The sequence below is a fragment of the Macaca thibetana genome, chromosome 19, assembly GCF_024542745.1.
Source record: "Macaca thibetana thibetana isolate TM-01 chromosome 19, ASM2454274v1, whole genome shotgun sequence".
Classification (NCBI taxonomy): Eukaryota; Metazoa; Chordata; class Mammalia; order Primates; family Cercopithecidae; genus Macaca; species Macaca thibetana.
The window spans coordinates 13030455-13054963 of NC_065596.1; the positions used below are offsets into that span (position 1 = coordinate 13030455).

General features: G+C 48.8%; 1 protein-coding gene and 1 long non-coding RNA gene across 4 annotated transcripts; one reads left to right on the forward strand and one right to left on the reverse strand.

The window, feature by feature from the left end:
• Positions 1-4: 4 nt before the first annotated feature.
• On the forward strand, positions 5-19209 carry LOC126942918 (uncharacterized). Its single transcript, XR_007721645.1, has 5 exons — positions 5-63; positions 13614-13751; positions 14013-14070; positions 16897-17127; positions 19113-19209. It is a non-coding gene; the product is annotated as an uncharacterized LOC126942918 (long non-coding RNA).
• On the reverse strand, positions 2952-19260 carry TSPAN16 (tetraspanin 16). 3 transcript variants are annotated; one of them, XM_050770729.1, is made up of 7 exons: positions 19173-19260; positions 16868-17065; positions 16298-16372; positions 13941-14048; positions 11118-11270; positions 5713-5796; positions 2952-3134 (listed from the first exon to the last, which is right to left on the reverse strand). In XM_050770729.1, the coding sequence occupies exons 1-7, from the start codon at positions 19239-19241 to the stop codon at positions 3087-3089; spliced, it is 735 nt and encodes a 244-aa protein (XP_050626686.1). In that variant the 5' UTR covers positions 19242-19260; the 3' UTR covers positions 2952-3086. The 3 variants fall into 3 exon arrangements, with proteins under 3 accessions (XP_050626686.1, XP_050626688.1, XP_050626689.1); XM_050770731.1 differs by lacking the exon at positions 19173-19260 and adding an exon at positions 18942-19056; XM_050770732.1 differs by lacking the exon at positions 13941-14048.
• Positions 19261-24509: the final 5249 nt, after the last annotated feature.

Here is a 24509-nt window from a genome sequence, read left to right on the forward strand (position 1 = left end):
GCTCTTCTTCCTGCAACCTTGTGAAGAAGGTGTCTGGCTTCCCCTTTGCCTTCCGTTATAATTGTAAGTTTCCTGAGGCCTCCCCAGCCATGCTGAACTGTGAGTTAATTAAACCTCTTTCCTTTTTTTTTTTTTTTTTGAGACTGAGTCTTGCTCTGCCACCCAGGCTGGAATGCAGTGGTGCCATCTTGGCTCACTGCAACCTCCACCTCCAGGGTTCAAGCAATTCTCCTGCCTCAGCCTCCCAAGTAGCTGGGATTACAAGCACGCTCCACTATGCCCGGCTAATTTTTGTGTTTTTAGTAGAGACAAGGTTTCACCATGTTGGCCAGGCTGCTCTTGAACTCCTGACCTCGTGATCTGCCCACCTCAGCCTCCCAAAATACTGGGATTACCGGCGTGAGCCGCCATACCCGGCTAAACCTCTTTCCTTTGTAAATTACCCAGTCTCAGGCAGTTTTTTCTAGCAGTAGGAAAATAGATTAATACAATAAAGCTCTCCTAACCTAACTTCCTCTATTTTTTTTTTTTGAGACGGAGTCTCGCTCTGTCACCCAGGCTGGAGTGCAGTGGCTGGATCTCAGCTCACTGCAAGCTCTGCCTCCCGGGTTTACGCGATTCTCCTGCCTCAGCCTCCCGAGTAGCTGGGACTACAGGCGCCCGCCACCTCGCCCGGCTAGTTTTTTGTATTTTTTAGTAGAGACAAGGTTTCACCGGCTTAGCCAGGATGGTCTTGAACTCCTGACCTCGTGATCCACCTGCCTCAGCCTCCCAAAGTGCTGGGATTACAGGCTTGAGCCACCATGCCCAGCCTGAGTTGTCTCCTTTATAATAAACCAGGAGTAGTAAGTAAAACACTTTCCTGAGATCCGTAAATCATTCTCGTAAATTATCAAACCTGAAAGGGAGGAGGCTTGTGAGAACCCACCTGCCTTTGTAGCCATGTTGGACTGAAGTATGGGTAACCTGGGAACTCGATACTTGATACATCTGAAGTGAGGGCAGCTCAGTTTTGTGGGACTCAGCCCTTAAACCTACGGGGTCACACACCAACTCTGGGTAATTGATGTCAAAATTGAATTGTAGGACACCCAGCGGGTATCCACAGAGAATTGGAGAATTATTTAGTGTGGAAAACCCCACATATTTGGTATCAGAAATGTGGGTAAAAATGTTTATTTCTGGCCGGGCGCAGTGGCTCAAGCCTGTATTCCCAGCAATTTGGGAGGCTGAGGTGGGAGGATCACTTGAGGTCAGGAGTTCGAGACCAGCCTGGCCAACGTGGCAAAACCCCATCTCTACTAAAAATACAAAAATTAGCCATGTGTGGTGGCAGGCATCTGTAACTCCAGCTACTCAGGAGGCTGAGGCAGAAGAATTACTTGAAACCAGGAGGCAGAGGTTGCAGTGATCTGAGATTGTGCCACTGCACTGCAACCTGGGCAACAGAGTGAGACTCTGTCTCAAAAATAAAAAAAAAAAAGGAAAAAAAATTAGCTGGGCATGGTGGTACATGCCTGTAGTCCCGTGTACTCAGAAAGCTGACATGGGGTGGGAGATTCCCTTGAGCCCAGGAGTTAGAGGTTACCCTGAGCAACAATCATATCCAGCATGGGTGACACAATGAGGTCCTGTCCCTTTAAAAAAGGTTTTTGAGCCTATCAGGTAAACTCAACGATGGCCTAGGTATTAAGGGAGGCCAAACAAGCAATGTTAATGATCCTAGATGTGATGATGGTGTTATGGTTGTGAATGCAAATAAACATATTATTAGAGACGTGTACTGAAATATGAAGGGAAGAAATGACATTGTCTGGGGTTTGTTTTTTGGAGGGTTTTCTTGTTGTTATCTTGTAGAGATGGAGTCAGGCCAGGCGCAGTGGCTCATGCCTGTATTCCCAGAGCTTTGGGAGGCTGAGGCGGGCGGATCACTTGAGGTCAGGAGTTTGAGACCAGCCTGATGAAACCTCATCTCTACCAAAAATACAAAAAAATTAGCCGGGCAGGGTGGCAGGTGCCTGTAATCCCAGCTACACAGGAGCCTGAGGCAGGAGAATTGCTTGAACCCAGAATGTGGGGAGGTTGCAATAGGCCGAGATCACACCACTGCACTCCAGCCTGAGCAACAGAACAAGGGGGCAGGGGGGTCTTGCTATGTTGCCCAGGCTGGTCTCAAACTCCTGGGCTCAAGCGATCCTCCTACCTTGGCCTCCCAAAGTGCTGGGATTACAGATGTACCACCACAAAAAAAATAAGTGAGCTGATAGATATGTTAATTAGCTTGATTTAATCATTCCACATTGTATGCATATATCAAAATGTCACATTGTACCCTATAAATATATACAATTTTTTAAAAATGAAAAAATACTTTATCAAGGGTAAAAAGGGGATTGACAAAGCAAATATGTCAATCTTTGCATTGTTGAACCTGGGTGATGTGTATATGTTTCATTGGATGAATGTTCTTGGCTTTTGTGAAAGTTCTAGATGTTTCACAGAATAATTTACAAAACTGGCTGGGTGCAGTGGCTTATGCCTGTAATCCCAGCACTTTGAGAGGCTGAGGCAGGTGGATCACCTGAGCTCAGGAGTTCAAGACCAGCCTGGCCAACATGGTGAAACCCCATCTCTACTAAACATACAAAAAATTAGCTGGGCGTGGTAGCGAGTGCCTGTAATCCCAGCTACTTGGGAGACTGAGGCAGGAGAATTGCTTGAACCCCAGAGGTGGAGGTGGCAGTGAGCCGAGATTGTGCCATTGCACTCCAGCCTGGCAACACAGCAAGACTCTCTCGAAGAGAAAACACACACACACACACACACACACACACACCCCAATAATAATTTACAAAACAGGAAAGTTGTATGAGAAAGGACATAGCCTCTAATTCAGGTATTTTGAGGTAAAATCATTGCCAAAAATGAAAGTAAGGAGAAAGGAGTCAGGCTGGACAGGGGTTTCCCAAATCTTTTATTAACAGTCTCCCCTCCAGAAGCAGTGAGTGCCACAGACAAATAAAACTGAGACTGACTCTCCAGCAGCCGGGTGGGCCCAGGTGTCTCATCTTCTCTAGGCCTGGGTGTCAGCCCAACTTGATAAACAGCAGCAAAGTGGCGAGAATTCCTGGCAACTGAAATGGGTGAAGAGAGAAACATGGATCCAATGCTAGAGATCTCCAAACCAGAATCATACTGGAGTTACGGGGGCAATGGGAGCATCCTGTTCCAGAAAGGTGAGGGGCAGGGTTTTTTTTTTTTTTTTTTTTTTTTTTTTTTTTAATTCTTTTTTTTGAGACGGAGTCTCGCTCTGTCACCCAGGCTGGAGTGCAGTGACCGGATCTCGGCTCACAGCAAGCTCCGCCTCCCGGGTTCACGCCATTCTCCTGCCTTAGCCTCCCGAGTAGCTGGGACTACAGGCGCCCGCCACCTCGCCCGGCTAGTTTTTTGTATTTTTTAGTAGAGACGGGGTTTCACTGTGTTAGCCAGGATGGTCTTGATCTCCGGGGCAGGGTTTTATAGATGGCTAAAGAACCGCCTAGTCTAAGTTGGAGCCACTGTGGTTACAGTGCATTCGTCTCCATTTATTTATTTATTTATTTATTTATTTATTTGAGAAGGAGTCTCACTCTGTTGCCCAGGTTGGAGTGCAATGGCACTATCTTGGCTCATTGCAACCTCCACCTCCTGGGTTCAAGCAATTCTCCTGCCTCAGCCTCCCGAGTAGCTGGGATTATAGGCGCCCAGCACCACGCTTGACTAATTTCTGTATTTTTAGTGGAGACGGGGTTTCACCATGTCGGTCAGGCTGGTCTCGAGCTCCTGACCTCAGGTGATCCATTCACCTCAGCCTCCCAAAGTGCTGGGATTACAGGCGTGAACTACCGCGCCTGGCCCATCCTCTCCACTTTGGCCTTCCCCGGAACCCTATGGACCATATTCCCCAGACTCCACTGCCACATAACTTTTTATCTACTTTTTGATTATTATGAATAATCCTGCTATGAGCATTCACATAAAGGTTTTTGTATGGATACATGTCTTCAATTATCTTGGATTATAAACATAAGAGAGAAATTGCTGGGACAAATAATAATTCTATGTTTAACATTTTAGGAAGTGGCTTCACCATTTTACAGTCTCACCAACAATGTGTAAGTGTTCAAATATCTCCACATCCTTGCCAACACTTGTTATTGTCTTTCTTACTTTAGCCATCCTAGTGGGAATAAAGTGTTTTTATTTGCATTTCCCTAATGACTGATGGTGGTAGAGCATTTTTTTATGTGATTACTGGCTATCTGTATGCCTTCTTTGGATAAAAATCTCTATTCAAATCCTTTGTCCATTTTGGTTGGGTTACTTGTCTTTTTATTAAGATATAATAATTTTTTTTTTTTTTTGAGACAGAGTCTTGTTCTGTCACCAAGGCTGAAGTACAGCGGTGGAATCTTGGCTCACTGTAAACTCCACCTCCCAGATTCAAGCGATTATCCTGCCTCAGCCTCCCGAGTGGCTGGGATTACAGGCGTGCATCACCACGCCCAGCTAATTTTTATATTTTTAGTAGAGACAGGGTTTCACCATGTTGGTCACGCTGGTCTCGAACTCTTGACCTCGTGAGTCACCTGCCTTGGCCTCCCAAAGTTATGGGATTACAGGCATGAGCCACCACGCCGGGCCTTGTAGTTTTACTTTCTTATGTCATTGCAATATCTTGTATTGGCATCATAGAATAAACTGGGAAATATGTCTTCCTCCTTTTTATTGGCAGAGTTTGCAGGTGAAACAATGGTGTTAATTCTTCTCTAAAAGTTTGGTAATATTTCCAGTGAGGATATCTGGGCCTGATCTTTCCTTTGTGGGAAGTTTTTTGGTTACTAATTTAATCTCATTACTTGTTGTAGACCTATTTAGATACTCTATTTCTTCTTGAGTCAGTTTTGGTCATTTGTGTTTATCTAGGAATGTGTCTATTTCATCTAGGTTAGTTCATTTATTGGCATACAGGTCCAGACTTTTCCCTTATAGTTGCTTTATTTCTGTAAGGTCAGTAGTGATGTCTCTCTTTCATTCCTAATTTTAGTAATTTGAGTAATCTTTCCCTTTTTTTCCCCCTTCAGTCTACTAGAGTTCTGTCAATTTTATGTGTTTTTTTGGTTTGTTTTTTGTAACATGATCTCACTCTGTCACTCAGGATGGAGTGCAGTGACACAATCATGCCTCACTAGCCTTGATATCCCAGGCTCAAGTGATCCCCCTGCCTCAGCCCCCCAAGTAGCTGGAACTACAAGCATGTGCCACCACACCTGGATAATTTTTTTATTTTTGTTTTTGTAGAAATGGGTGGTCTCACTATGTTGCCCAGGCTGATTTCGAACTCCTGGGTTCAAGCAGTTCTCCTGCCTCAGCCTCCCAAAGTGCTAGAATTACAGGCTGAGTCATTATGCCCTACCTGTTTTATCTTTTCAAAGAATCAAATTTTGGTTTTATTGATTTTCTCCATTTCATTTATTTTCACTCTAATCTTTAGTATCTTCCTTCTGCTTGATTTGGGTTTAGTTTGCTCTTCTTTGTTGAGTTTATTTCTTTTCTTTTCTTTTTTAAGTTTTGTATTTTGTTCACTGCTGTGTCCCAGTGACCAGAACAGTTTGGCATACGGTAGGTCCTTAATAAAACAGTTCAATACGCCCTAGGGAGGCTGGGTCTTACCTGTATTGCTGCAGCTCCCAGAGAGCCCCCACTCAGGGTGAAGCTCTGAGTCTTGGTGATTTTGAGGAGTTTATGGAAACAGCCCTGAGGAAACAAATGCCAAAACAAGCAGGAGCTGGTTAGGGGCTCATGTATTGCAAATCCCCATCAACCCCAACTCACTGGGCCACCCAGATGCCTCTCAGATTCTTTGAGGAGAAGGGGAGAGAGCCATGAGGGCCTTCCCTCCATCTCATTTGACTGCCACCCGCCCCCTGCCACCCTAGCATCTTCCCAGTCCTCCTCATTCCCCCAACAGAACATAATGATGATTCCCTTCTACTTGTCTGTGCTAATGTTCCAGTGTGGCGATCAAGTGTGGTTGGACATCCTTGATTATTACTAGCTGTATGACCTTGGAGAAGTCACTATATTTCTCTGTACCTCCATTTTCCCATCTATAAATGGTACCCACTGGATCTGCCTCACATGAATTTTGTGAGGAGTAAAAGAATCAAAGGCCAGCCATGGTAGCTCATGTCTATAATCCCAGCGCTTTGGGAAGCCAAGACAGGAGGATCACTTGAGCCCAGGAGTTCAAGACTAGTCTGGGTAACATAGTGGGACTCCCTCTCTAAAAAAATTTAAATATCAGCCTGGTGTGCGGCTGTAGTCCCAGCTACTTGAGAGATTGGGGCAGGAGGATCGCTTGAGCCCAGCCGGTCGAGGCTTCAGTGAGCCATGATCATGCCACTGCACGCCAGCCCAGGGGACAGAGCAACATCCTGTCTCAAAAATAAACAGGCTGGGCGCGGTGGCTCATGTCTATGATCCTAGCACTTTGGGAGGCGGAGGCAGGCGGATAATGAGGTCAGGAGATCAAGACCATACTGGCCAACATGTTGAAACCCCGTCTCTATGAAAAATACAAAAATATAGCCAGGCAAGGTGGCGGCGCCTGTAATCCCAGCTACTCGGGAGGTTGAGGCAGGAGAATCACTTGAACCAGGGAATCGGAGGTTGCTGTGAGCCAAGATTGTGCCACTGCACTCCAGCCTGTCGACAGAGCGAGACTCCATCTCTAAATAAATAATAAATAAGGCCAGGCACGATGGCTCACGCCTGTAATCCCAGCACTCTGAGAGGCCGAGGCTGACAGATTCCCTGAGCCCAGGAGTTCGAGATTGGCCTGGACAACATAGCGAAACCCCGTCTCTACAAAAAATACAAAAATTAGCCATTGTGGTGGTGTGTGACTGTATGTAGGCCAAGACGGGAGAGTCGTTTGAGCCTGGGAGGTCAAGGCTGCAGTGAGCCATATTTGCACCACTGTACTCCAGCCTGGATGACAGAGCAAGAACCTGTCTCTAGATAATACATAAATATAAAAGAAGGAATCTACATGAAGTACATTGCAGTGGCCTGACATGTAGCCAGCATTCAATAACTGTTAGTTATTTTTAAGTGCTCTTTACATATGAACAGAAAAGCTGACATGTATTCAGTGGCTTCTCGGTCCACATATTTTCTTACTCATTTCTCACTATAACGCCATGATTTGGGTACTCTTCTTTCCTCCACTTTACAGATGAGGAAACTGAGGCTCAGAGATATCAGGAGACCAGGCAAAGTGCATGGGCAGGGCATCCTCTCTCCTTCCTGCACTTTTTTTTTTTGAGATGGAGCTTCGCTCTTGTTGCCCAGGCTGGAGTGCAGTGGCACGATCTTGGCTCACGGCAACCTCCACCTCCCGGGTTCAAGCAATTCTCCTGCCTCAGCCTCCCAAGTAGCTGGAGTTATAGGCTCCCACCACCACGCCCAGCTAATTTTTGTATTTGTAGTAGAGATGGGGTTTCACCATGTTGGTGAACTCCTGACCTCAGGTGATCCACACACCTCAGTCTCCCAAAGTGCTGGGATTACAGGCGTGAGCCACCGCGCCCGGCCTCCTTCCTGCACTTCTAGAGTTGCTCCCTCTTCTAGGCCCCTGGCACATCTCTCCTCTGGAGGCTTGGGCCACATTGAACTCGGGCTGTTGTCACTGTGCAGTGCCCCCTTTCACGTAATAGGTTTGTTTTTTTTTCCTAAATTGGGTCTTGTCCTGTCACTCAGACTGGATGCAGTGGCATGACCATAGCTCACTGCAGCCTCGAACTCCTGGGCTCAAGCGATCCTCCTGCATGAGCCTCCCAAGCAGCTGAAATTATAGGCGCGCAATGCCACACCCAGTTCATTTGTAAATTTTTTATGAAGATGGGGGGTCTTGCTATGTTGTTCAGGCTGGTCTTGAACGTCTGGCCTCAAGTGATCCTCCTGCCTTGGCCTCCTAAAGTGCTGGGATTACAGGCATGAGCCATCACACTCAGCCACATAATAGGTATTTGAGTGCCTGGCACTGAATTGGACAGTGGCAACCCAGCAACGTATAAAACAGACAAAATTCCTGCCCTCAGGGGGCTGTCATTTGAATGGGGAGAATAGCTAATGGCAAGCATAGTGATAATACTGTAAAGTGGTGATAAATGCTGGAAAGACACAGAAACATGGTATGAAGACAGAGCATGATCGTTGGGATAAGGGATCCTTTTATAGATGGGAAGTCAGAACAGCCTCATGGAGAAAGTGCCAGTTGAGTAAAGACTTGAGAGGTAGGAAGACACGTGAAGGAAGAGCATTCCAGGCAGAGGGTACAGCCTGTGCAAAGGTCGTGAGGCAGGCATGTGCCTGGTGTTTCTGAGCAGTAGCAAGGAGGCCAGCACGGCCGGAACAGAGTGAGCAAGGGGGAAAGGATAGGAGGTGACAGGCAGTTTGTGCAGGGCCCAGTGCACCAGTGTCTGGCCCGTGTCTGTCTCTGAGGCCTCTGCCTGGGACTCAACCTGGCTGATTTTCCACAGGGCCTATTTCCTTGCAGGAGCCATTCAGTGCAAATGAAGGAATGAACGATTCATATTTCTTCTTCTTCTTCATCTTCTTTTTTCTATTTTAGAGAAGGGTCTTGCTCTGTGGCCCGGGCTGGAGTGCAGTGGCACAGTCACAGCTCACTGTTGCCTTGATCTCCTGGGCTCAATCGATCCTCCTGCCTCAGCCTCCCAGTTAGCTGGGACTACAGGTTCACGCCACCATACCCAGCTGATTTTTAAATTTTTTGTAAAAATGGCATCTTGCTGTGTTGCCAAGGCTGGTCTTGAACTGCTGGACTTCAGTGATCCTCTTGCCTCAACCACCAGAATAGCTGGGACTTTAGGCATGTGCCACCACACTCAGCTAATATAAAAAAATTTCTTTGGCCAGGCAGGGTGGATCATGCCTGTAATCCCAGCACTTTGGGAGGCTGAGGCGGGTGGATCACCTGAGGTCAGGAGTTCGAGACCAGCCTGACCAACATGGTAAAATCCCGTTTCTACTAAAAATGCAAAAACTAACCGGCCGTGGTGTCACAAGCCTGTAATCCCAGCCACTCGGGAGGCTGAGGCAGGAGAATCACTTGAACCCGGGAGGCGGAGGCTGCAGTGAGCTGAGATTGCACCACTGTACTCCATCCTGGGTGATAGAGCAAGACTGTGTCTCAAAAAAAATTTTTGTTGTTGTTGTGGTGGGGACTTTGCTATGTTGCCCCAGCTCTGATTTCTATTTCTTCCCTCACAGAAGATCTCTGTGCTCATTACTCATGGCAGAAGTGAAGGGGTAACTGGGGTGGGGCTTGAAACCCAGCTCACCACTCCCTGGACACAAGAAACTCTCTGTGCCTCAATTTCCTCATCTGCAAAATGAGACAAGAGTAATTTCCCACCTCAAGGGATATGATGGGACAAAACTCACAAAGTGAGTGTTCCATCACGTGGCTGGCCCTCATTCCTGCTGGGATGATCACTTTTCATGGTTACTGCTCCATTTAAGGTCTCTGGAGGGCAGGTAGTGTGGTGTTGGCAATGGACTCAGGCCAATGTGGCTTCAGACTCCAACTCTGCCAAAGCTCTGTGATCTTGAACTAGTGATGTCCCCTCCCCAAGCCTCAGTTTCTTTTCTTTTTTTTTTTTTTTTTTTTTTTTGAGAAGGAGTCTTACTTTGTCTCCCAGGCTGGAGTGCAGTAGCGCGATCTCTGCTCACTGCAAGCTCCGCCTCCCGGGTTCACGCCATTCTCCTGCCTCAGCCTCCCAGTAGCTGGGACTACAGGCGCCCGCCACCACGCCCGGCTAGGTTTTTGTATTTTTAGTAGAGACGGGGTTTCACTGTGTTAGCCAGGATGGTCTCGATCTCCCGACATTGTGATCCGCCCGCCTCGGCCTCCCAAAGTGCTGGGATTACAGGCTTGAGCCACCGCGCCCGGCCCCCAAGCCTCAGTTTCTAAGAGAAGGTGGAACCGTAAGTTCCTGAGCTGTGTTGTCAAAATCAGCTGAACACTCAGTAAGAGTTGATTTCTTTCTCCCTGACCCCCTTTGCAGAGGTCCCCCAAAAGAAGCCATTTGTATTAAAGTTGTCAGGCTGGGTGTGGTGGTTCATGCCTGTAATCCCAGCATTTTGAGAGGCTGAGGCAGGAGGATCATTTGAGGTCAGGAGTTCGAGACCAGCCTAGGCAACATACTAAGACCCCGACTCTAATAAAAATTTTTAAAAATTAGCCAGGCACGGTGGCACGTGCCTGTGGTCCCAGCTACTCGGGAGACTGAGGCAGGAGGATCACTTGAGCCCAGGAGTTTGAGGCTGCATCGAGCCGTGATCACACCACTGCACTCCTGCCTGGGCAACAGAGTGAGACCCTATCTCTAAAAAACTAAAAATAAGGCCAGGTGTGGTGGCTCATGTCTGTAATCCCAGCACTTTGGGAGGCCGAGGTGGGAGGATCACTTGAGCTCAGGAGTTTGAGACCAGCCTGGCCAACATGATGAAATGCCATCTCTACTAAAAATACAAAAATCAGCCAGGCGTGGTGGCACATACCTGTAATCCCAGCTACTTGGGAGGCTGAGGCAGGAGACTCGCTTGAACCCAGGAGGCGGAGGTTGCAGTGAGCCAAGATGGCGCCATTGCACTCCAACCTGGGAGACACAGTGAGACTCCATCTCAAAATAAATAAATAAAAAGGCTGAGTGCAGTGGCTCATGCCTGTAATCCCAGCACTTTGGGAGGCTGAGGTGGATGGATCACCTGAGGTTTGAGACCAGCCTGGCCAACATGGCGAAACCCCATCTCTACTAAAAATACAAAATTAGCCAGGTGTGGTGGCACATGCCTGTGATCCCAGCTACTTGGGAGGTTGAGGCGGGAGAATCACTCGAACCTGGAAGGTGGAGGTTGCAGTGAGCCGAGACTGCACCATTGCACTCCAGCCTGGGCAACAAGAGTGAAACTCTGTCTCAAAATAAGATAAAAATAAAGTCACCAGCCCTCAGGGGTCTGTCAAGGCAACACACAAAATCTCCAGTTACCTTCTGGTGGATGACGTTTGTAGACACATTGCGTCCATCACAGGTCACAGTTCCGATGGATTTACAGCAACCCCTGGGGTAGGTGTGGCCCGTTGTCATTTCGAAGGAAGAGCCAGAAAAATCTGTGTAGTTATTCACCCCACAGCACTTTAGCTATAGAGAGGAGAAGAAATACTTGGAGAGTCTCTTTCAAATAATAAAATAATAAACGCATCAGAAATCATGGTTACCATGGCTACTGTCTAGTGTGGTCACAATATTCCAGAGACTGTGCTAAATGTCCTCTTACAAACATCCCATCGCAGCTCAGAACCCTCCCGGCTCCCATCTCACTCAGGGTAGAAGCTGAACTCCCAGCCTGGGCAACAGGGTGAGACCCCACCTCGGCAAATATTAAAAAATTCGCCAGGCATGGTGGCAGATGCCTGTAGTCCCAGCTACTCAGGAGGCTGAGGCTGGAGGATCGCTTGAGCCCGGGAGATCAAGGCTGCAGTGAGCTATGATCACACCACTACATTCCAGCCTGGACCACAGGGCAAGACCCTGTCTCTAAAAACAAAAAAAGCTGAACTCCTCAGCGATTCTCCTGCCTCAGCCTCCTGAGAAGCTGGGATTACAGGCACATGCCCCCACGCCTGGCTAATTTTTGTATTTTTAGTAGAGATGGGGCCAACATGGTGAAGTCCTGTCTCTACTAGAAATACAAAAATTAGCCAGGTATGGTGGTGCACGCCTGTAATCCCAGCTACCTGGGAGGCTAAGGCAGGAGAATCACTTGAACCCAGGAGGCGGAGGTTGCAGTGAGCCAAGATTGTGCCACTGCACTCCAGCCTGGGTGACAGAGTGAGACTCCATCTCAAAGAAAAAAAAAAAAAAACCCAGAAAATGACAGGTGTCAAGGATGTGGAGAAATTGGACTCCTGCATTGCTGATGGAAATGGAAAATGATACAGCCACTATGGAAAGGAGCCTGGCAGTTCCTCAAAAACAGTTTGAAGTGCAGTGCTGAGATCATAGCTTACCACAACTTCAATCTTCTGGGCTCATGCGATTCTCCCACCTCTGCCTCCCGAGTAGCTGGGACTACAGGTGCAGGCCATCATGCCTGGCTATATTTTTAATCTATTGTAGATGGCTCTTGCTATGTTGCCTGGGCTGCTCTCAAACTCTTAGCCTCAAGCGATCCACCCGCCTCAGGCTCCCAAAGTGCTGGGATTACAGATGTGAGCCACTGAGCCTGGCCCAACAAAGATTTTTTTTTTTTTTGAGACGGAGTCTCCCTCTGTCACTCAGGCTGGAGTGCAATGGCGCGATCTTACTCACTGCATCCTCCACCTCCCAGGTTCAAGCAGTTCTCCTGCCTCAGCCTCCCAACTAGCTGGGATTACAGGCATGCACCACCATGCCCGACTAATTTTTGTATTTTTAGTAGAGATGGGGTTTCACTATGTTGGCCAGGCTGGTCTCGAACTGCTGACCTCAGGTGATCCACCCGCCTCGGCCTCCCAAAGTGCTGGGATTACAGGCGTGAGCCACCGCGCCCAGCACCAACAAGGATTTTTTTGTGCCCTAACAAGAACCCTAAACAGAGCCTGACTCATAACAGATACTCAATAAATATTCGTGGGAGGACTGTATGAATGAATGAAAGAGAGACATTCTGTACCATCACAAGCTTGAGGAGCCAAAACCAGCATGCAGAAAGGCATCAGCCATTTGCGGTGACTCATGCCTATAATCCCAACACTTTGAGAGGCCAATTCGGGAAGATCACTTCAGGTGAGGAGTTCAAGACCAGCCTGGGCAACATAGCGAGCAAAACTTTTTTTTTTTTTTTTTTTTTAATAAATAGGGCTGGGCGCAGTGGCTCACCGTTGTAATCCTAGCACTTTAGGAAGACTAGGCAGGCAGATCCCTTGAGCCCAGGAGTTCAAGACCAGCCTGGGCAACATGCTGAAAGATCTCTACTAAAAATTTTAGGCCGGGCACAGTGGCTCATGCCTGTAATCCCAGAACTCTGGGATGCCGAAGCGGGTGGATCACCTGAGGCCAGGAGTTCAAGACCAGCCTGACCAATATGGTGAAACCCCATCTCTACTAAAAAAACAAAAATTAGCCAGGCATGGTGGTGGGTGCCTCTAATCCCAGCTCCTTGAGAAGCTAAGACAGGAGAACTGCTTGAACCCGGGAGGTGGAGGTTGCAGAGAGCTGAGATTGCACCACTGCACTCCAGCCTAGGTGACAGAATGAGACTCCAACTCAAAAAACAAAAATTGTTAAATGATACATTTCATTTGTGTATCTTTTTAAAAATATTTTTTCTTTTTTGAAACAGGGTCTTGCTCTGTCACCCAGGCTGGAGTGTAGTGGCGCCATCATAGTTCGCTGCAGCCTTGACTTCCTGGACTCAAGTGATCCTCCCACCTCAGCCTCCTGAGTAGCTGGGACCACAAGCATGCACCACTATGACTGGCTATTTCTTTTTTTCTTTTAAAGGGACTCCCTCTGTCGCCCAGGCTGGAATGCAGTGGTGCAATCTCAACTCACTGCAACCTCCGCCTCCCAGGTTCAAGCGATTCTCCTGCCTCAGCCTGCTGAGTAGCTGGGACTACAGATGCCTGCCACCACACGGAGGTAATTTTTGTATTTTTAGTAGAGACGGGGTTTCCCCATGTTGGTCAGGCTGGTCTCAAACTCCTGGCCTCAAGTGATCCTCCCACCTCGGCCTCCCAAAGTGCTGGGATTACAGGCATGAGCCGCTTCGCCCACCCATGTCGTGTACCTTTTACCACAATTTTTTTTTTTTTTTTAAGTGAGCCTCACCTTCTCCATGACCAAGTTCCACTGTGTAGAATAGTCGTCTGGCTCATTGTAACCTCTGTAATTCTTCCTCAGGGTCACGATGGTGTGCTCCAAGACCACATCTCGAACCTCACAGATGGGACAGGAAGCGGTCAGTACCCCAACTAGCAAGAGTGGCCCGTTCATTGGCAGAGGTTCTTGAGGATAGAGTGGGAGGTGGGGGCTTCCCTCGTGCTGCCTTCATTTTTCCTACCCTCAGCTCATGGGTCTGTGCTAGAGGAAGACACACGGAGGCTACTGTGCCCCCTCTCCCGCCCAAAAGAGGGAAACAGGGAGATGCGTGGGTCTGGAGCCAAGCGTATCTCTCTGTACCCATCACACACGAATTTGAATCATCTGCTCTTTGGAATCGCCCACACCCTGCTGCACCCACGATGTGGCTGTAACTCCATTAAAGAATTGAATATCATCTCCACGGAATCTCTCTCTGCACAAAAGGGGCACATTTAATTTTCTGTTTTTTAAACAAAGGTTTAAAAAATCCTTTTGCAAAGTGATGATAGAGGCACGTGGTTCGAAATTGACAATGCACAGAAGGGTAGACCATGAAAAGTCTCTCTCCCACCCCTTCCTCCCAGCCAAAAATTTCCTCCCACTCCATGCCAATGACTGTTAACTGTTTCCTGTGTCCCCAAAGAGATGTTCTTCTATGTGTGTCAAAGCAAAGTATATGTTCACTATTCTTCCTCCTTGGTTTATGCTGCACTCATTTTTCTGCATCTGGCTGTTCTCGACAGGAGTAGCAGGGGCTCTTGGTGGGCTGCCCATAACTCTGTGGCCCTTGTCAGTTCTGTGCCCACTGGCCTGGCTCCCTAGTGCCAGCAAGTGAGGATTCTCTGGCCTCTGAGCCCATGTGCCCCCTGGGAGCAGACCTCCATCAATGGCTAGTGGGAGTTGGTGGATCAATATCCCAACTCCCTCTCCACTTGAGTGGAATAACTTAGGTGCATGTTCTATGCTGTGCCCAGCATCCCCTTTTGTGGGCTGTCTTCCCTTACCTGCCTCATTTGCTATGTCCCCTGCAGGTGTTTTCTGGGATCACCTCCCAAACAAACCACATGCCTTTGAATTCTTGTTTCAGGGTCAGCCTCTGGGGAGGATGCCAATGAGGACGGCACTCTATCCTGGAGAGCATTCCATCTGGTGCCCAGAGAGCCGCCTCCTTCTCTGTACCTGATGTACAGGATTCCACTGTGTGGATGTATTTTAACTCACCTAAACCCTTATTCATACTCACTAGGTTCTTTGCGATCTTTCTTTTTTCTTTCTTTCTTTTTCTTTTTCTTTCTTTCTGTTTTTTTTTTTGAGACAGAGTTTCACTCTTGTTGTCCAGGCTGGAGGGCAATGGCACAATCTCAGCTCACTGCAACCTCTGGCTCCTGGGTTCAAGTGATTCTCCTGTCTCAGCCTCCTGAGTAGCTGGGATTACAGGCATGTGCCACCACGCCTGGCTAGTTTTTTCACATTTTTAGTACAGACGGGGTTTCACCATGTTGGCCAGGCTGGTCTCGATCTCCTGACCTTGTGATCCACCTGCCTCAGTCTCCCAGAGTGCTGGGATTACAGGAGTGAGCCACCGCACCTGGGCCTCCTTGCAATCTTTCACATGCCCTGGCATGAATGTGATTCTGCACACCAGCAAGTGAGTCCTTGAATAATTCCCAGAGATGGGACTGCCAGGTCAAAGTGCTGAAGCTTTTGTCATTTGGATGAATTTTGCTAAATTGTCCCTCTATTTTGAATACATTTCAAAACCCCAATCAATATGCAAACACTTCTGATCATCTCCCCTTCTCCTGCCACCAAACCCAAGAGAGATGAACTAAATGAACTCGGCAGGTTTTGTGAGGCCTTAGAGGGGCAGGCTGAGGATTTCAGCTTCTCACTCCATTGAAAGTGGCACGTGTGATAGGCCCCTCCACAATTGATCGTGGGTGCCTGGCGGGGAGGGTGGACTTCTATTGGTTCTATATCTTTTTTTTTTTTGAGACAGAGTCTCGCTCTTTCGCTCGGGCTGGAGCAGTGGCACAATCTCGGCTTACTGCAAGCTCCGCCTCCCAGGTTCACGCCATTCTCCCGCCTCAGCCTCCCAAGTAGCTGGGACTACAGGCGCCCGCTACCACGCCTGGCTAATTTTTTGTATTTTTAGTAGATACAGGGTTTCACCATGTTGGCCAGGATGGTCTCGAACTCATGACCTCAGGTGATCCACCCGACTCAGCCTCCCAAAGTGCTGGGATTACAGACGTGAGCCACCACGCCCGGCTTTGGTTCTTTATCTTTCTAATGCTACGTGGGTGGAGCAGGGCTGTACTTACAATTGGAAAGAAAAGAAGGACCACTGTGGCAGCTGTGACTTCCACGATGAGGACAATAACCATTGACAGGATGCACTAAAAGACACACAGTGGGAGAGAGGACCTGGGAGCCTGCTCAGCCTCCTCCTGACCTTGTACCCTGCAGGGGAGGGGCTGTCTCTGTTCCCCCGACCCTCCACCCCGGGCCACCCTGGCCTCTCTAGTTTGAAACAATTCAAGACCAGGCGCAGTGGCTCACACTTGTAATCCCAGCACTTTGGGAGGCCGAGGCGGGCAGATCACGAGGTCAGGAGTTCAAGACCAGCCTGGCCAACATGGCGAAACCCTGTCTCTACTAAAAATACAAAAACTAGCAGGGCATGGTGGCCGGCACCTGTAATTCCATCTACTTGGGAGACTGAGGCAGAAGAATCGCTTGAACCCGGGAGGCAGAGGTTGCAGTGAGCTGAGATCGTGCCACTGCACTCCAGCCTGGGTGACAAAGCGAGACTCTGTCTCAAAAAAAAAAAAAAAAAAAGATTTGTATGTGTGGGGAGGCAGTTTTGGGGTCTGTGTGCAGATCCAACTTACAAATAAGAGCATGCCTCTGCTCTCTTTAGTCACTCCATACCACCCAGCACAGCTAAGCAGTACCGTGACGCATCCCATCACCACGCACAGGTTGCCAACGTGAAGGAGATATGCGGAGGACAGTCCGAGGACACTCGTCAGGGAGGCCCCTCCACATTTACCACCAATGCCCAGGCCGACGAGGATGATGCCAGACATCTTTAGAACAGAAATCAGAAAGGAAGAAAAGTAATCTGTTAGTTGTGCACAAATAGAACTGGGTGAGTGCAGTGGCTCATGCCTGTAATCCCAGCACTTTGGGAACCCAGGAGTTCAAGACCAGGTTGGTAGGACCTCATGTGTACCCTCTCCCCACCGCAAAAAAAAAAAAAAAAAATAGCTGGGCATGGTAGTGCGTGCCTGTAGTCTCAGCTCCTCAGGTGTCTGCAGTGGGAGGATCACTTTAGCCCATGAGGTCGAGGCTGCAGTGACTTACGACTGTGCCACTAGGCTCCAGCCTGAATGACAGATCAAGACCCTGTCTCAAAAAATAAAATAGGCCAGGCACAGTGGCTCAAGCCTATAATCCCAGCACTTTGGGAGGCCGAAGGAGGCAGATCACCTGAGGTCAGGAGTTCAAGACCAGCCTGGCCAACATGGCGAAACCCTGTGTCTACTAAAAATACAAAATTAGCCAGGCATGGTGGCGGCCTATAATCCCAGCTACTCAGGAGACTGAGGCAGAAGAATCGCTTAAATCCGGGAGGCAGAGGTTGCAGTGAGCTGAGATTGTGCCACTGCACTCCAGCCTGAGTGACAGAACAAGACTCCGACTCAAAATAAAATAAAATAAAATAAACTATAAAATAAAATAAATAATGTCATAGGACAGGGATTAGCAAATTTTTTTTTTTCCCTGAAAAACCCAGATGTTGTGGACTCTGCAGGCCTTAGGGTGTCTGTTGAAACTACGCGGTTCTATTGGTGTAGCCTAAAAGCAGCTGTTCACAATCTGCATATAAGTGAGCATGGCCATGTTCCAATAACACTTTATTTATTTATTTATTTTTAAATAGAGATGGGGATCTCACTATAGTCGGTCTTGAGCTCCTGGCTCAAGGGATCTGCCCATCTCGGCCTCCCAAAGTGTTGGGATTACAGGCTTGAGTCACCACACCCGGCCTTAATTCTCTTTAAAATGTTACAATACAAGTGAAGGGGAGGGGTGACATTTCATTTCCTTCTCTTTCCTGGCAGCTTTTCCTTAGATTATGCTACAATGAAGACAATTACTTCTTTTTTTTTTTTTTTAAATCAAGACAGAGTCTCGCTCTGTTGCCCAGGCTGGAGTGCAGTGGTGCAATCTCGGCTCACTGCCAACCTCTGCCACCCAGGTTCAAGCGATTCTCATGCCTCAGCCTCCTGAGTAGCTGGGATTCCAGGTGTGTGCTACCACGCCCGTCTAATTTTTTTTGGAATTTTTAGTAGAGACAGGGTTTCCCCATATTGGCCAAGGCTGGTCTCGAACTCCCGACCTCGTGATCCGCCAGCCTCGGCCTCCCAAAGTGTTGGGATTACAGGTGTAAGCCACCACGCCCGGCCTGGCAATTCCTTAGCAATGTACATTTCTTTTTTTTTTTTTTTTTTTTTTTTTTTTTTGAGACGGAGTCTCGCTCTGTAGCCCAGGCTGGAGTGCAGTGGCCGGATCTCAGCTCACTGCAAGCTCCGCCTCCCGGGTTCAGGCCATTCTCCGGCCTCAGCCTCCCGAGTAGCTGGGACTACAGGCGCCCGCCACCTCGCCCGGCTAGTTTTTTTTTGTATTTCTTAGTAGAGACGGGGTTTCACCGTGTTAGCCAGGATGGTCTCGATCTCCTGACCTCGTGATCCACCCGTCTCGGCCTCCCAAAGTGCTGGGATTACAGGCTTGAGCCACCGCGCCCGGCCAGCAATGTACATTTCGAGTTACTTGTATGGTAAGGAAAAATATGTCTTGACAAATTTAAAAGATTCAGAAAATAACCTTTTCTCCTGGCCTTCCCAAACAACTTGGTTGGCTGCAGGATTTGACTCAGAGCCAAGCTCTTCCATCACCCACCTGGGCTCCCCCAGATCACACTCATCTGTGCTGGATTTCACCAGCTCTGGGTTGATGGCAGGTCCCAAAGCTCCCTGCTCGTCCTCCTCCGTCTGCCCTACATCCCTCCTGCTTCTCTAGGGAACCACAGATCTCGACGCCAATTTGGATCAACTTATTTCTGTCTTTCAGGGAGCTGACCGTGGAGGAAGGGCTGCAACAAACCAGGGGCCTGGATTGTGACATACTTACAGCCACGAAGCCATTGAGTAAAGATAACAGTTTCTTCAAGGAAGCGTACGGAGTGTGGATTTCAGCCATGCTGAACAGACTGGGGCACCCTGAACATTTAAGTTAACATCTTCCTGAACCTCTGGGCTACTGTTCCCCAAGATGATAGGGGTCTGAGGCAGGGGCGCCAACACTGACTTGCTCTGCCCCTCTCTGTCCTGGCTGCTTGGTGGTTGTCTAAGGCTGCCCAGCAGCTGCTCCCTGCCCTGGTCGTCAGCCTTTTATCACATCACAATCGGGTACTAGAGCAAGACCCATGGTTCAGGGAATCAGGTGCCCCAAACTGCCCCCTATTGACTCCTCATCCTTCAAATAGGTCACACCAGGGAAAGAGAACAGGCATGGTATGCTACCCTGGTACCCTCCAGATGCCACCAGGACCCTGTGGGCATAATGCCCAGAGCTGACCACTTGCACAGTTGACATCTCCTGGTAGACTGGGGGATCCAAGCGGGGGAGGGGGGAACTTGGGCTGTCCTGTTAACAGCTGTGCCCCCTGCTGGGTGCGGTGGCTCACGCCTACAATCCCAGCACATTGGGAGGCAGAGGCCGGCGAATCACCTGAGGTCAGGAGTTCGAGACCAGCCTGGCCACCATGTTGAAAACCCGTCTCTACTAACAATACAAAAATTACCCGGGTGTGGTGGCACACGCCTATAATCCCAGCTACTTGGGAGGTGGGGGCAGGAGAATCGCTTGAATCCAGGAGGTGGAGGTTGCAGTGAGTCAAGGTCGTGCCATTCCACTCCAGCCTGGGCGACAGTGAGACTCTGTCTCAAAACAAAACAAAGTAAAACAAAACAAAAACAAAAACAACCGTGCCCCCAAAGCCTGGCAAGGCAATACTTAAGAAACCCGTGGAGAATGAATGAATGAATGGATCCAGAGGCTCCATGATGCAGAAATCTAGCTACAAGTCATGGGGCCCCCCAAGCCCCAGCCCACACTTGACCCATCCTTCATACAGGGCTCAGAGAGGCCAAGGGACCTGACTGAGGCCACACAGGAAGCAAGACCAGGCTTTGAAGCAGCAAGAGTAACATGAGGGCAGGAACCTGTAAGGCCGAGAGTCCTGTAGCTGTATGCCTTTGGTCACTGGGCTTTTCTTTTTTCTTTTGAGACAGAATCTTGCTCCAGGCTGTTGCCCAGGCTGGAGTGCAGTGGGGTGATCATGGCTCACTGCAGCCACGACCTCCCTGCCTCAAGTGATCCTCCCACCTTAGCCCCCCAAGTAGCAGGTCACTGGGCTTTTCTCCATGATGATAGATGTAGTTAGCATTTCAGGACCAAAAACATTCTGTATGTGGGCACTGAAGACCTCCAGGCCCAGATCCTGCAGTCTGTAGCCCACTTTGCCCCCATACCTCCCCACCCTAACCACATCAGCTTCACATTGCCCCACCCCGGTCCCCTCTCTGTCCATCTCTGGGCTGGGGTGTGTCTGGGTCCAGGTCCTGCATGGATTGGGGAAAGGGGGATGGCTCAAATGGGAGAAAATAGCTTACGCTTTAATTAATCTAATGAATGTTTGTCAAATCGCCTGCTTCTTGGAACATGTAGAACTAAGCAAGATGTTCACAGAGGAGTGATGTCTCCTGGACCACGGGCGCTGTTCACAGCCAGGAGTGTGTCCTTCCACACCTTTCTTTAAGAGGTCAAGGCCGGGTGCGGTGGCTCACGCCTGTAATCCCAGCACTCTGGGAGGCCGAGGTGGGTAGATCACGAGGTCAGGAGATCGAGATCATCCTGGCTAATGCGGTGAAACCCTGTTGCTATTAAAAATACAAAAAATTATCTGGGTGTGGTGGCAGGTGCCTGTAGTCCCAGCTACTCGGGAGGCTGAGGCAGGAGAATCTCTTGAACCTGGGAGGCGGAGGTTGCAGTGAGCCGAGATCGCGCCACTGCACTCCAGCCTGGGAGACAGAGGGAGACTCCCTCTCAAAAGAAAAAAAAAAAAAAAAAGGTCATTTGAAATAAGGAGCCTCAGAGCCAGGGGCTGAGGGCCTGGAAATGGGGGCACAAAAGAGGGTGATAAACGGGCATGCAAGAGAGCATGGGAAAATGTAGGGGGCAAAAGAGGGCTGGGAAATGCGGACTCAAGGGAAGGCAGGAAAATGGGGGTGCAAAGGAGGGTGCAGAGAAGGGGGACGCAAAAAACTTGGCTGCAAATGAGCAATGGGAAAATGGGCTTAAAGGACGGTGGGAAAATGAGGCTCAGATACAAGAGAGCTGGGTGAGTAGCAGAGGGCGCTGTAGACGGGGAGAGCTCCTGGAAGGAACTGGCCGGAAAGGAATCTGGGCCGGCTTCACGCGGCCCCGCCCCTCGACCGCCCAGCCCCTCGACCCTCCCGGCTTCACTGCAAAGCCGCCATCTGCAGCCTCGCGCGTCTCCTGGCGGCGGCCCGTGGAAGCGCGGCCCTGCGTGCAGGGGCTGGGCCAGGACTCTCCCTGCCAAACACGTCCAAATGTGCCCTGGGGCCCCAGGGACGCCGCCCAGCCCGTCAGCGTCAGGAAATGAAGCAGGAATAACTTCCCGTGCCCCAGATCCCTACATCACACACCCACGGAATTGATGCGAAGAGACAGATTATGCAGGCATCCGACGAATTACAAATGCAAGATACTAGCTTTTTTTTTTTTTTTTAAGTGGAGACGCGGTCTCGCTATGTTGCCTAGGCTGATCTCTAACTCCTGGGTTCAAGCCATCCTCCTGCCTCGGCCTCCTAAAATGCTGGGATTACAGGGATGAGCCACTGCGCCCGGCCAGGACTTTTAATATCATTGTCAAAATAACAGAAGGGCCATTCCAATCCATCCTTATGGTGTGTTGAGACATTTATTTCTCCACATGCTTGGTCTCCTTTTTTATTCTTAGGAGATTAAAATTGTTTAATTTTTAATTATGTGGGCACATAGTAGGTGTATATATTTACAGGGATGAGGGATATTTTTTAAAAGCACAATTAACCAGCCGGGCGCGGTGGCTCACTACTGTAATCCCAGCACTTTGGGAGGCCCAGGCGGGCGGATCACGAGGTCAGGAGATCGAGACCATCCTGGCTAACACGGTGAAACCCCGTCTCTACTAAAAATACAGAAAAAAATTAGCGCAGTGGCGGGCGCCTGTAGGCAGGAGAATGGCGTGAACCCGGGAGGCGGAGCTTGCAGTGAGCCGAGATCCCGCCACTGCACTCCAGCCTGGGCGACAGAACGAGACTCAGTCTCAAAAAAAAAAAAAGCACAATTAACCAAAAAATGAAATGTGTTGAATACAATCACACACAGAATACTTATGTCAATGACCCCTCCTTTTTTTTTTTTTTTTTCTTTTTAAATTTTCAGACAGTCTGCAACCTCTGCTTCCCAGGCTCAAGCAGTTCTCCTGCCTCAGCGTCCTCAGTAGCTGGGATTAGAGGCACAGCGCCACCATGCCCGGCTAATTTTTGTATTTTTAGTAGAGATGGGGTTTCACCATGTTGGCCAGGCTGGTCTCGAACCCCTAACCTCAAGTGATCCAGGCTTGAGCCACCGCGCCCGGTCCCCCCCTTCTTAAATTGATGTGTTTGTTGCCAAGGGCAACAATTGGGTGTTTGGGAGCATTGAACAACAAATAGCAAATGAATGAGACCTGAGCTTGCGCCCACCCTTCAAGGTCAGAGAGGAGCGCGGCAATAGGCTCACCTGCTCGTTTGTTCACGTAAACTTTGCAGCAGAGGTGTATTTGTTTTTGCCTCACAAAACCTGGATCCATCCTTGACAAAGGGGCATTTTATGGTTTCAGGTATTTTAGTAGCCATCGTTGGGGAAGGAGGCAAATCAGAATGCACCATCCAACAAAAATGTCTGGGACACACAAAAGAAAGGTGCCTGTCCTTGCAGAGGTTGGTCCACACCCTTGGCATCAGTCACTCATTCTAGGAGTTTCCAGGTCGTGCATCTCAGCGCTCACTGGGGACGAGCACAGAAGTGTCACTAAGTTTCGGCATCAGGGACTGACATCACTGTGGCAGTAGAGGATCATGATGGTCATCATTGTTACCAAATGAAAAAAAAAAAGCAAACAGCATTTCCACCATTAGGAATTTTTTTGTTTGGCTGTTTTTTTAAAAAAATTGCATTTAAGGCTGGGCGCGGTGGCTCAAGCCTGTAATCCCAGCACTTTGGGAGGCCGAGACGGGCGGATCACGAGGTCAGGAGATCGAGACCATCCTGGGTAACACAGTGAAACCCCGTCTCTACTAAAAATACAAAAACTTAGCCGGGCGAGGTGGCAGGCGCCTGTAGTCCCAGCTACTCGGGAGGCTGAGGCAGGAGAATGGCGTGAACCCGGGAGGCGGAGCTTGCAGTGAGCTGAGATCCGGCCACTGCACTCCAGCCTGGGTGACAGAGCGAGACTCCGTCTCAAAAAAAAAAAAAAAAAAAAAAAAAAAAAAAATTGCATTTATTTCCCCATGTTCACATTCTGCCTTATAGTTAAAGCTTTGTGCTCTGTATGGTGGGTTGGGAGGCACTGAGGAGTGATCAGAAGACCCCTGTTAGGCCGGCCGAGGTGGCTCATGCCTGTAATCCCAGCACTTTGGGAGGCCAAGGCGGGCAGATCACTTGAGGTCAGGATTTTGAGACCAGCCCGGCGAACATGGTGAAACCCCATCTTCACTAAAAATGCAAAAATTAGCTGGGCGTGGTGGCACACACCTGTAATCCCAGCTACGCAGGAGGCTGAGGCAAGACAATCACTTGAACCTGGGAGGCGGAGGTTGCAGTGAGCCGAGGTCTTGCCACCGCACACACCAGCCTGGGCAACACAGTGAGACTCTGTCTCAAAAAAAAAAAAAAAAAGCTCATAAATAACTTTTGGAGATTTTATTACAGGCAGACCTTTAACAACCGCAAATGGACTTTTAAAACCTTGTGGGGAATGTTTCTCCTTCTAGGAATTCCTACTACAGATTTATTCAAATGCACATAGGCCAAGAGTTGGCAGATTTTTCTGGAAAAAGCCAGAGAGTAAATATTTTCAGCTTTGCGGACCATACCGTCTCTGTTGGGACTCTGCTATTGCAGCCATAGAAAATATGTAAATGGACAATATGTAAATATATGTAAATGAACAAGTGTGACTCTGTCAAAATAAAATGTTATTTATAATATGAGATGGTTTTGTTATTTACAAAAACGGGTGGCAGAATGTAGTTTTGCTAACGCCTGCTCTTAGGCCTAGCTTGATTTGTGAATGATTGGAAACAACAACTTAAATGCCCTTTGTTTTTGTTTTTTTGGGGTTTTTTTAGACAAAGT